The sequence below is a fragment of the Crocodylus siamensis genome, chromosome 13 (genome assembly GCF_052110815.1).
Source record: "Crocodylus siamensis isolate JL-2025a chromosome 13, ASM5211081v1, whole genome shotgun sequence".
In the NCBI taxonomy this organism is placed as follows: Eukaryota; Metazoa; Chordata; order Crocodylia; family Crocodylidae; genus Crocodylus; species Crocodylus siamensis.
In genome coordinates, this window is record NC_143407.1 from 8,682,691 (window position 1) to 8,695,071 (window position 12,381).

Below are 12,381 nucleotides of genomic sequence, written 5' to 3' on the forward strand. Positions count from 1 at the left end.
CGGGATCAACTGATTGAAATGCTGGGTAGGGAGGCAGGGAAAGAGAATAGGCCATTTGCAGCATTTCCTGATGCTACAGCTGTCGTGTGCCAGACTCTGGCATGATGGAGCGGAAGGATGTCAATGGGAAATTAAGCGAGTGCCTTGAATAGAGTTAATGCGTATCACAGCTGCGAGCTCCCAAATGTACCAGCTTGGGTTCCCTGGGCCCGGATCTGCACGTCCCAGGGAGGGACTCTTTCCCCTCCCAGTACAACCAGCCTTTGTAAGGCTCTGATCGCACTGGGAGATGAGTGATGCTGTTAGAGCTGTGTCAAGAGGACTTGGCTTGCCGTTGAATCCTGTTCAACCCTCCTGGCCGGAAGCTTGGGTCTTTGTGCCCTCTAGCGTGCATCAGCAGATTAAAGGTGGCTGCTTGCGCAGGAATGACCCTGGGCGGGTGCCGAGGAATCCTGGAGTCATGGGCTGGGGGAGGAGGACTGCAGTGTGACTTGGTTCCTTAGGGATGAGCAGACCAGGCCAGACATCCTGGGTGCCGTCGCTGGCCCTATTAGAGTCCCTTCATGTGAGTGGTGCAGCTCTTGGCCTTCAGTGTCTCCCTAAGAGAGAACTGCCCTATCCCAGCTGAATCTCGAGCTCTGCCTCCCTGAATTGCGGAAGCTTCTCTGCCCCTTTCCCCCTGCCCAGCCCACCGCAGCTGGGGCTCTGCACAGCGCCCTGGACAGCTGCCAGGAGCCGGCTCCCCTTCAGACAGGCGCCGTCTTAGCTCCTACGTAGTGGCAGCTGAGGAAGTGCCCTGGATTAAGAGCTGAGTTAAGGACCTCTCCAGCAATTTGGTCATTGACATCAGTGAACTCCCTGTTCCCACAATACGCCCTTGGAGTACCTGGGAGGTGGCGTGAATCTGGTCTACAGGATTTCTATGGCCTTTGGGGCACAGTCTGCACATCACAATAGCGGCTTCTGCAGGCAAGACCTGGCTGTGACTCTGTTTATGTTGCTTTCCCTCTCCTGCAGCACAGGTGGCCTCACAAGGGGACTAAGTCACACTGACAGTGCTCCCAGCTGCAACTCGTGGGCTAGGTCCCTGTGAAGACACAGGTCCATGAGAAGGTGGGGGAGGGAGTGCAGTGGCTCTAATAGCCTGCGGGCAAGGACTGTGAAGCCTGGCTGCCATGGCCAGTTGTGTTTAGGTCTGTGTCTCTGCCTCTGTTTCCAGTGCCAGGATCTGATGTCCCAGACGTCGTCGCCCCTGAGCCAGAACGACTCGTGCACGGGCAGGTCGGCAGATCTCTTGCTGCCTTCTGGAGACCCTGGGAAGAGGCGACATGACAGTGGCCATGAAGTCACCTCTTATCCCAGAGCTGACAGATACAAAGCACAGGTTAGAGCGGGTAGCCCTTGCTGTCACAGCTGAAGGGTCTTCAGTGTGCAAGGAGGCAGCAGCATAGCCTGGCTACGCTCCAGCAGGCCCTTCCATTCTGTTTCCTAGGGTAGGGCAGGTCAGTTGGGTGCTATTCCTGCCCTGGCTGGAAGCAGTGAACCCAGCAGCCTTCTCCCTTAGCACAGCTGATTCAGGCTCCTGCCCAGTGGCTGGCACTGAGAGTCAGGCCGAGGGGGGCAGGGCCCCTTCCTCCCTCCTCAGCCCCTGCATTGAGGAGTCTGGACCTGGTGCTTGGTAAAATGAACTGCTCTGAGGCCAGACGCTACCCCAGGGATCTCGGTTTTGCCTCATGAGCGAGTGAGATGCGCGGCATGGCTTTCACATGTGCCCTTGCCATCCTCAGGAGGAGCGTCGTGAGCCAAAGCTGACTCTTCGCCCCCCCAGCCTAGCAGCACCCTATGCTCCCGTCCAGAATTGGCAGCACCAGCCCGAGAAGCTCATCTTCGAATCCTGCGGGTACGAGGCCAATGTAAGTGGGTTCCTGTCGCTCAAGGGGCACGTGGGAGGGAGTTGCTCTGAAGCGCGTGGGTGAGCTTGCCCCATCTGCAGTCCTGCACACCTGGGCACCCTCACCCTTCACTACTGACCAGGAAGAGTCTGAATCAGTTGCTGGTTTCCATCCTGGGGCCAGATGTGCTGGGGCCAAGTCCGTATCTGGCCTCTTGGAGGCCTTGGTGGCAGCCAGTGCCTGTAGGAGCAGTGGGCTCTAGAAACAGTCTGGATGAGTTACCCGAACTAAGAGCAGGTGACTACAGCCAGATCTTTGCTGGGGAATGTGAAGGCAGCACCCTGGATTGTCTGCCTCCCACTGGTCATGGTTGTGGTCTGTATGTTGTACCAGGGCAGGGGAGGCTGTCGATGGGGCCAAGGCCTTCAAAATAGAAATGGTGCCATGCCTTCTCCCCATTTCAAACAGTATTTGGGCTCCATGTTGATCAAAGACCTTCGTGGGACAGAGTCTACACAGGATGCCTGTGCCAAGATGAGGGTAGGTGTATGAGGGAGCAGGACTGGCAGGAAAGTGGGAGGTGGCTACGTTGTGCCCCTTAACCAGTGCGTTCTTGTTCCTAAAGAAATCGACGGAGCACATGAAGAAGATCCCAACCATCATATTATCCATCACTTACAAAGGGGTGAAGTTCATTGATGCTTCTAACAAGGTAAGAGGACGGCCTGATCTTTGTGTTGAGAGGGATTGTGTGTGCCGCTTGCTTAGGGCAGCTGGTTATAGCAGGGTCCCTTCTCACTCGCCTGCCACTGTGGCTCGCAGCCCCGTGTGCCAATGAGGTAGACACAAATGTGGGCCCTCCCTATCTAGCCCCGTGGCGCTACCTAGCTATGAGAGAGGGAGCATCTTGCATCAGGAGCTGCCCCAAGTGTGGGAACTTTGTTGCTAGCCAGGAAGGAACTAGAACCCAGCTGTGCCACCTGCTCCAAGGCGGTGTTTTTTGGCTGTGGCTCTGTTACCTGGTGACCTGAGTCGGGGTTGGAGTCGGACTGAACTCTGCTCCTTCTGCCTCCCTGGCACGCTCTGCCATTTGACCTATCTATTAGTCTCTGCCTTGATTTCCCGGTGGGTAACCCCCACCTGGTCACAGGGGCCGTTTTGACAGTGCTTATGCCTTGTTCGGTAACAAGCTGATGTGAGGCGCGCCAAAGCACAGCAACAGCAGCGGATGTTGTGCTCCCTGGTGACCAACTCTGCAGCTGCTTGAGGTGAAACTACTGGTTCTTCACGCTGAGCTGTGGGTCCTCAGACACCGTGTGGGGCTTAGCACTGGTTTCTAGGATGCAGACATTGAAATGTCACATCCTCCTGTCCTGTGCCTATCAGGGCTTGGTGTGAGGCACTCCTCCATGGACGAGACCATCTTGGATTCTTTCCTGTGAATCCTTTTAGATGGAATGAGGACTCGGGGAGCTAGGAGCTCCCGTCCTGTGGGCATCTCCCTTCTGTCTGCTTGTCCTTTGCCTACAACATGCACACGAGGTGGCTGTTTGTCAATTGTCTTCAGCCTCACCAGAAGATTAACACACGGTGAAAGCCTGAGTTCGTTTAAAAATGTCCCCAGGTGATGTGGCTGTGCTGAGACGGGAAGCATGAGCTGTTCTGTCTGGCTTATTTCCACTAGAACAGAGGGAAGTGAAGTAACATTCCCACATCCTCCAAGATGGCTTAGAGGGACACTAGGGATCTAGTGCCTTTTCGGCTCCTTGTCACAGGGATCTCGGCTCCTTGTCGCAGCCCTGTCCTGAGCTGGTGGATGCTTTTCCAAGTTTGGTAACCGTGGCTGTTGTCCCCCTAAGAGACATGCTACGCGGGACTATCCAGCTGCCCAAAGCACCTGCCCAGCTGGTTGCTTGTGTTTTAACTTTGGCAGAACGTTATTGCTGAGCACGAAATCCGGAACATCTCCTGTGCTGCCCAGGACCCCGAGGACCTCTGTACATTCGCCTACATCACCAAGGACCTGCAGACCAGCCACCACTACTGCCATGTCTTCAGCACTGTGGATGTGGTGAGTAGCATGTCTGTATGTGTGTGAAACGCCTTGCACCCCAGCAAGCTGTGTGCCATCTGTGGATGGCAGTGCTGCAAAGTGGGTCTTGAGGAGAGAGCACTTGGCAGCTTACTGCACGGGGCAGATTTCTCAAGACGTGGCAGCGGGCCCTAGCGTGGGCCAGTCCCGTTTGTGCAGAGGGAGGGCTGAACGGATGCTACAGCACGGGCATTTATGAATCCAGGAAGGCCGGATCCAAGTATGCTCAGGGCACTGAGTTGGCCCCGCCAGCACTTGTCACGTGGTCTGTGTGCACCTAAGACTCGCCAACAAGAGGGGGAAAGCCTGTTGGCTCCTGCCATTCTTTCTCTAAGGCAGGGATAGGATTGCTTCCTCCAAGGGTTTCTTTGACTTCCTCGGCCTTGTCTGTGCATGCGAATGGTGCTACTTGGTTCTGCTGGTAGAGGTATTGCACTGCAGTTGTGGGGGATGCAGTTATACCAGTAGGAAAGTACCATGCCCTGGCAGTTCCCCTTCTCGCATGGATAGGACTGTCCAGTGTAAGCACCTTTTTGACCACTGTTCCAAAATCCCCTTCAGGCCATTGGGATGGCTGGACGGCACAAGTGTGGCATGAAGCACCTGGCAGTTGTTCCTGCTACATCCAGGGCTGTTTCTGTCCTGGCTCAGGCTGGGTTGTAGCACTTCAGCTCGATGCGTTTGTCCCCTCGCTTTCTAGAGCACTAAAACAGGCACTTGAGCGCTGCGAGTGTCCTGCATCCGCAGCTGCACGGCAGGTCGTCCTCCTGCAGCTACATCAGTAGAATAATTGGTCACCTCACTGGGAAAGTCATAGTGGCCTAAAGCCTGTTGACAGACCCAGGTGTGTCTGCCTTTCACTGGCCCAGCCAACTTGTTTCATCACAGGCCTTGATTTGGCTGCCGTGGAGACTGACAGTGGCTTTGTGTGCTCTTTCCCTCGGCCTCCTGCCAGTCCCAGACAGCTAATTCAGCTTGCCCAGCACATGCGGTTCCTTCATATCCTGTGGTGACACTCCATTAGTAGGTGTTTGCAGAGTGGGGAGCACACGGGCAGACGGACACTAGCAAAAGGCTGTTACTTTCCCATTAGCTGTCTCTGGCTGTCTGCATATTATGGTGCTGTGTCCCGTAACATTGGAAACCCCCCTGGCTCACCCAGACGGAGCGTGAGCAGTGCTGATTAGTTACCAGTGGGCTGGTTTGTAGATGGCGTTAGTGTGTGTGTGCAGCAAACAGACCCTTTGCTTAGACTCCGGCCTGAGCATCTCCCCAGGCCAATAACTGAGGAATGTCTGTTTGAGAGCCCGTATTTGTTCTGCCTAATCGGAAGTCATTTGTGGGTTGTTTTTAATTTGGAGTAACCTTGGCGCCTTTCAGGCTCATTAAGTCTGTAATTTCATTGTTTTATTGCCTGGCTGTAGCTGCAAATCATAAAACAACGCACATTTCGTCCAGTGCTGCTGTGCCCGTGACTGCTCCGGTATAGGCCCCTTCAGAGTCCCCAGTCGGGAATCCTTTCCCCGTCTGGCTCTGTCAGCTAGGAGGTTGTGGGTCTGGCTGTTGTTACTGAGGTCTGTAGAGCAGGGACTTCTGCCCCCCAAGGAATGGGCTGTGAGCAGAAGCCCTGGATGGTCTTAATTGCATGCAGTGCAACAGGCTGATTTACCAGCCTTGTAAGGCATGGAGCAGGGCAGAGCATGCAGAAGCATAGCCTATCTGCTGTGGAGGTCGCCGGGCTGTGCGAGCTGCCTGAGCGTGTTTTGCCTTGAATAGGAATATTGATAAACTGAAATACAGAAGAGACAGTCACGGTCAGATTGGCACGGACCGTGGGGGATTTTCTCCTCCTCTGTAGCAGGGGGTATGGCCTCTGCCTGGAATCCTTTGAGCATATATTAACAAAGCAAGATGTTGGCTGCTGTGGTTCCCCTACTTTACCTGTGGCAGGTTTGAGTATGATGTCTTGAGCTGCGTCAGGGCTGGCAGTAGTTTTGCAAAGAGGTTAGATTACGGATTTGTATATGATGGCTTGGATAGGGATGATCCTGCCTTGGGGCAGAGGCTTTGACTAGATGATCTCTGGAGGTCCCTTCCAGCCCAGCCGCTTTATGATTCTATGATAAAAATGTGCAAGACCTGCCATTTATTGGGTCAGACCGTAGGTCCACCTTGCCCAGTCTCCCGTGTCACACAGCGGCAGAGAGTGGATGCTGAAAGGGAGAGTGAGCTGGGTATGACGAGGGTTTTTCCCTCTCTTCCCCTCTCACTTGCAGCCTCCAACCCGTGAGAGCTAGGAAGTTCTGATTCAGAGGCTGTCCCTCACTCCTACACTCAATAGCTACTGACTTCTCTTTCCTTCAAGACTGTGTCCAGTCATGGTCTTGGGGACTGCCCTACAGTCAGCTTGTTCATTGCCAGCTCTGCAGCCCCTTGGTGCTGCCCAGCTGCTGCAACAGATAACACAAGGCTTGGAAACATACCTGGCAGCCACAGGGCTGTTGGCAAAGAGCTGCTGCCAAAGATGCAGGAGTCCACTAGTGAAGTCCAAGGGCAGCTCTGGCTGCTGAACTTCTAGGGATGGAGCTGTCCTTGGGCCCTGCCTAGGAGCCCAGTCACCAAGGGAAGTTTTCCAATTGCCACAAGTGCCTGAATTTGTCCAGCTTCCCTTGGGGAGGGAGTGAAATCACTCTGCTCTGTGTGGTCTTTCCAAAGAACCTGACGTACGAAATCATCCTGACGCTGGGGCAGGCCTTTGAAGTCGCATATCAGCTGGCCCTGCAAGCCCAAAAAGCGAAACCTCTGGGTGCTTCAGCAGGAGAAGCGATCGAAACGAAATCTTCCAAACCGGTGCCTAAGCCTCGCGTCGGCATGAGGAAATCCGCAGTACGTATGCCGGGGCCACGGGGCCCAAGTCAGAGCCTCTGAATTGCATTTTGCATGGTGCCAGCTCAGGCAGTGGGGGTAATGCCCTCCCCTTCCCCGGTACTGTCCGTGGAGACGTCCCTGAGGTGGAGGGGGCCCTAGTATAGACAAGGAGCCAGTTGGCAGCAGCTCCATGATTGTCCAGTTGTGCACAGTGCTGATAGAGGCTCCCCAGCTGCTGCCTCCTCGCGGTTCCTAGAGTGCCTTCGGGTGGAACAGCTCGTGACTAGAACTGAGGGCAGCTGTAGGAGTGCAGAGAAGGGGAATCGGACGCGTACCGGGCCCCTGGGTTCCAGCACAACTTCCGTGTCCAAAACCCAGACGGAGCTGAGGATAGGACTGGCCCAGAACTTGTAACCTTCAGCAGAAGATGCAGCTGGGCCGGACCGTGCTAAAAGCCCGGTATTGTGTGCGGTTGTTGCTTGCCTTTAATGTCTCCTTTTGTCTCTGTGTTGTGCTTGCTCCCACTGCCCAGGTGACGCTCCCTCCCGATAGTCGCTGTTGTTACTGTCACACCTGTACTACGCACCGTCCCTCCTATCTGCCGCTGCAGTCTGTTAGTCAAGGAGCTAAGGTCTTTACCCTTCTTGCTGTCTTGTTTCGTTATGAACAAACCTGGGCTTCCGTAGCTTCAGGCAGGCAGCTCAGCTCTGCTTGAAAGCCTCTTTCCTGCTGTCCCTCCCCTCTGCTTCAGTCCCGTCTTTTGCTCTGCTGCTGTGTGTGCTCCCTCCTTGCCTGCACTGCCATCCCTCTCATATGGGGACAGAGGACCCCCAAGAACAAGCTGCGATGTCATGTTCATCTTCACCGGTGCCAAGAGCTGTCGCTTCCCTTTGCACCCCGCCAGCACACAATGTGTTGCTTCTGATCCTGCCAGCGTCAGAGCCTTTTAGGTCAAGGTCAGGAGGGCCAGGGTAGGGGAGAGCTGTTTGTCCAGGAAGGTAGGTCAGATAGTTGTCTTTTGCAAAGAGCTGGAGGATCTTCAGGGTAGCACTGATGCTGCTGTTTATCTGTGAGATTAGGCAAGCTGCCCCGGTCCAGAACGTGGATATAGATGCCACAGAGAGAGGTCTGAGCCCAGGATCAGTACTCGTGGCCAGTTTCAAACATTTCCTTGATGTGTAGGCAGAAATCTTGGCTGAATCCAACTGGGGCTCTTGCCCCATGACAGCTGCTCCCCCCGCCAACGCACATGCTGCTTAGTATGGCCCTGCTGCAGATAGCTTTGAGGTCTCCCTTCCCATCACTGCCAAGTGCTTTCTGTCTCAACCCTGGCCTCTTCACATGAGCAGATTCTAACCACCTCTCTCTCCCCCTCGCCCCCAATGTTTTCCAGCTGGAGCCATCTGAAGTGGATCAAGACTCCCAGTCTCATGCCAGTGTTTCCTGGGTTGTGGACCCCAAACAGGAATCCAAGAGGACCCTCAGCACTAAGTATGAGACCACTATCTTCTAAATCACACACACATGCGCACACAACCCTGTGTCCACCTAGTCTAACCGTGCCTTTGCAATCTGATCTGTCTGCTGTTCTAAACTCCCTCCCTCCAGCTGCTGGCACTGAGTCCCACCTCTAGGCACTACTCCATCAGAGGCAGCAGCAGCAGCACTAGGATACTGTAGACTAAACGGCTTTTGTACCTGATCACTCCTGAACACTGTGAATTCTCCTTACTCGGAAACAAGGGTAACACACGCTGAGAGAGTGCCATGTTTAGATCCCTGTGAGGTGGGAGTTGCAGAGGGTTGCAGGCGGCAGGAGTCTGAGATGTGGATCCAGGAAGCTGCCTGCCGTTTCCCATCCTCCCCCTCGCTCTGGCACTGTGAATCTCTGGGGCAACGTGACACTCCCCAGGCTTTTTATACGTACCGTTCTTATGCTGGGACTGTTCAGAGCTCTGTCTTCGAGGTGCACGCACGCGCTCGCTCTAGATTCTCTACTTCCAGACTGAGCCACGGCTGCGTACTGTTTCAACAAACTGTCTCCCCTCTTTTTTACCTGCCATCTGAATGGACACTAACCACTGTGATCCTGTGCAAATAACACTCGCTAGATTTCCTCGCATGGATCCTACACACAATCTCTCTCTCTCCCTCCCTTTCTTCTTTCACCCTGCCCCCAGCCTGAAGCCTCATGTTAAACCTGCCTGTGCAGGTTGATGGGAGAGTGGGTCTGGGTTTTGGGGCTGCCCCCACTATGTCCTTTGACCCATATTGGAAATTGGGGTTGGTACAGAAAGGAAGCCCCCGGCAGGGGCTTTTTGGCCACCCACCACACTAGAGCTACCTGTATTTCATCCTCATGTAGGATGGGCCCCAGGGCCCTTATGTTTGCGCTGACCAAATTGCTGTGAGCTACTGGCTTAGTTCTTGCTTTTCCAACTGTAAATGGGTTGAGCTTATTTTTTTTAAAGCTCATGTCATGAATCCTGTACTGGGAAAGGGGTATTTCTGGAGTTGGGAGGAGGGTTTAAAGGATGTTGTTTGACCAAAACAGGCTGAGGGGCCAGGAGCTTTGCTGTGCTCAGCAGGTTCCCCGCATTTTTAGCTTTCTTCCTGCCCAAGGGGCAAATGTGATCCCAGCAAGTTCTGCCAATCACAAGGCTGCTTTCAGTCTATTACATGTTGTGCGATGAGGGCTAGGGAAATTCCACCTCCTTGCCCCTGGGCATCAGGGCCCCGCTTGGGGTGGCTTGAGATAGATGGGCATCCTAGGTAGAGACAGGATCCGGCATCTTTCCCTTTTCTTTTCCCTCTGTCTCCGTGCGTGCGTGTGTGTGCGTGCGCTTTCTTCCCCAGTCAGTGTCCTTTCTGACTCTGCAGTGGCTGCCTATAGTTCCTGAGTGGGACTCTCAGCCCTTTGCACCTGAAATGACACAGGGCATTTGCTGCACTGGACAGAGGAGGAAAGGCTTGGTGAACCACAGAGCTGTTTGGAGCAGCTTGCTAGCAAGAAAACATGGCAATATGAACACTGTTCAGAGGTGCCTCTGTGAGTTCCTCGCCTAATGCCAGCTCTGATTTCATGTTTCGCCCACACAATAAGGCTCCCCGAAAAGATGAAACTGAGGAGGAAGCATGGTCCAGTGATCGCGCAGGTCTGGGAGTTGTTCTATTCCTGGTTCTGCCACTGCCTTGCTGTGTGACCAGGTCACTTAACTTCTCTTTACCTCAGTTTCCCCATTTAAAAAAAGATGGGGATCGTACCTACCTCACAGGGGTGATGTGAGGCTTAATCCATTGCAGAGCAATTTGAGATCCTTTTGTGTAAGACACTGTGACTTCCAAGTAGTGGCAGGAACCCAGTACGCTCAAGTTCACTCTCCTGACACGCAAAGTACCTGACACAAAGGGTAGAAGCGTGGGGAAGATGGATCTTGGCTCCTGACCAGCTTGCTTTAGGCAGAGCCTATAAACAGCTTGTCCCCTTCACAGGGCAGCAGCTGAATAGGTGGGTCGGTGGAATTAGGGCACCATCTCAGAGTGGGTGGTGATCACGGTGCTGTGATCTTGGGCTAGTTACAAGCATACAGATTTCCATGTATTTTGCACTGTTTGCCGAATCTGCTGTAGGAGGCCCAGCCCTGGGGGAGCTGGCAGGGGACAGTTGGGAGGTACTGGGAAGATGGCTGTATAAGAAGCTGGGGACACTGTCCTGAGTATCTTAAACTTCCACTCTGTCCCTCGTCGTCTTCTCCAGATTTCTCTCCCAAGTAACTCCCAGCGTTTCCAAACTGCCTGTTGAAACTTATCCCAAATTTTTCCTAAGCAAGTGCCATTTACTGATGCAAATTGGTTATTTAGAGCTGGTTAACCTGGGTACCAAGTCTTTTCTGGAGTGTCCTCTTGGCAGCAACTAACCCTTCAGGAGGTTGGACCTCAGACACAGTTGAGCATAGTCCAGTGCAGAGTGTGGGATGGCTTCTGCATTTTTGCATCGGTCTGTCTTCACCGCTCCCACCCCTAGATCTACATTGGAATCTGATGTTTCTCAATCTTTTGCCGGCTCTTTCTCAGGAAAGTACCTAGCTTCCCCATCTCTAGGGCCGTCGCATGACAGCGCTTTGCGCGACAAACTACTGAGGGTTCAGAAATAAGGGCCTGGCTAGTTTGTATCCAAGTAAGGGGGATAGGAGGAGGATAGTTATTAAAGCACACACACAAAAAAAGGGAAACTAACTGTCTTACACATAGATTTAATGTGTCACGCACCACTGGCTCTGTTCAAAGAGGTTTCGTGTACAGAGACGAAAGATTTCTTGCCCTAGCGATGATGTGCGGATTGCCCAAAACATTCGCTGCCATTACTAGAAGCTTTTGTTTTGCTGTACAATACTGCAGTATTTTAAGGGCTACTGCAGTAGATAGCGTTTGAGTTTGGTATCCTGGCCTGGAATCTTTCCTGGCCGTGAGCAGCGCTCTGAAATCTTTCTTCATACAGCTCAAAAGAGAAGTTGAACTGAGGATATGTTTGGTAGGATAGCTCCTACTTCTGTGAGTTTACCATTAGTTACAACTGCCCACATATAGGCCTGATTCTTCAGAGGCTGCATCCCTGTAACTCCCGCTGTTTTCAGCTGGGAATGGCAGGGTCCTTGGCATCTCTGGGAATTGGGCCAGTAGCGCATGTGCCTTTTAATGATGAACATCGAAAGCCAGGCAGCATCAAAGCAGCTCCGTCTGAGCCAGAGCTTTGCTGTGTCTAATGCCCCCAAGTTTGTGCCCCTGTTACTGCCTGTCTCCGGCTCAGACATCCCCTTTGGCAGTGGTTTTTACATGACTCATAAGTAACGTATTTCCATTTTTTTTTTTTTTTGCTTTCTGTTAATGTTGTCCCCCATTCTGCTTGCCTCTGCAAAGCTGATCCACAGGCAGCTGTGTTCTACCATGGAAATGTAGTAACTGGGCAGAGACCTAAGAAGCAGTGGCACGCCGACGTGAAGAAGATCTCCACCTGGCACTGGTGTCTGCCTCTGAATATAGCCTGGCTGCTCAGTAAGGGCTTGCAAAGCTGAGAGGGTGGGGGAAGGGATCCCAAGTGACCAGCTAACAAAAGCAGCTCCACATTTCTGGCACAGGAGATTGCTGATGTCAAGGGAGTGATGCCATGTTTTCTAGTTTGAGACCAACTTTTTTTTTTTTTTTAACCACTGTTCCTTTTTACATGCCATGATATGAAGCGAATCAAGTTTATAAGTCACATGTAGCATATTGCAGTTATTTTGGATGGGAGGGATGGGGGGAGCAAATCCTTATTTACTAAGAGAATCCACATGGTACTGTCCTCTCCTGCGGTGAGTAGATGAAGTCTTAGCAATGGGGCCAGGATGCGTCTCTAACGGTACTTAAATTACTTCAGTTCTGGGTGTGCAGCAAAGAATGGTAACCATATTTTAGACACAGTAATTTATGCCAGGTGAGGAAGCTTGGCTGGCTGGGTTTTCTCACTTTTTTTTTTTTTTTTTTTTTTTT

At 52.9% G+C, this 12,381-nt stretch overlaps 1 protein-coding gene across 7 annotated transcripts in view; it reads left to right on the forward strand.

Moving 5' to 3' along the window:
- The window catches only part of ANKS1A (ankyrin repeat and sterile alpha motif domain containing 1A), a 155,025-nt gene that overhangs the window by 140,112 nt on the left and 2,532 nt on the right, over positions 1-12,381 (forward strand). For 2 of the 7 annotated variants that reach the window (XM_090026110.1, XM_090026112.1), the window contains 8 exons: positions 1,220-1,384; positions 1,788-1,913; positions 2,361-2,432; positions 2,518-2,604; positions 3,826-3,963; positions 6,700-6,870; positions 7,385-7,483; positions 8,246-12,379. In XM_090026110.1, the coding sequence (XP_089882236.1) occupies positions 1,220-1,384; positions 1,788-1,913; positions 2,361-2,432; positions 2,518-2,604; positions 3,826-3,963; positions 6,700-6,870; positions 7,385-7,483; positions 8,246-8,365 (978 nt within the window). In that variant the 3' untranslated portion in view covers positions 8,366-12,379. Of the gene's footprint in view, positions 1-1,219; positions 1,385-1,787; positions 1,914-2,360; positions 2,433-2,517; positions 2,605-3,825; positions 3,964-6,699; positions 6,871-7,384; positions 7,484-8,245; positions 12,380-12,381 lie in introns of those variants that run through there. The other 5 variants (XM_090026111.1, XR_016438972.1, XM_090026114.1 and 2 more) reach the window with 5 other exon arrangements.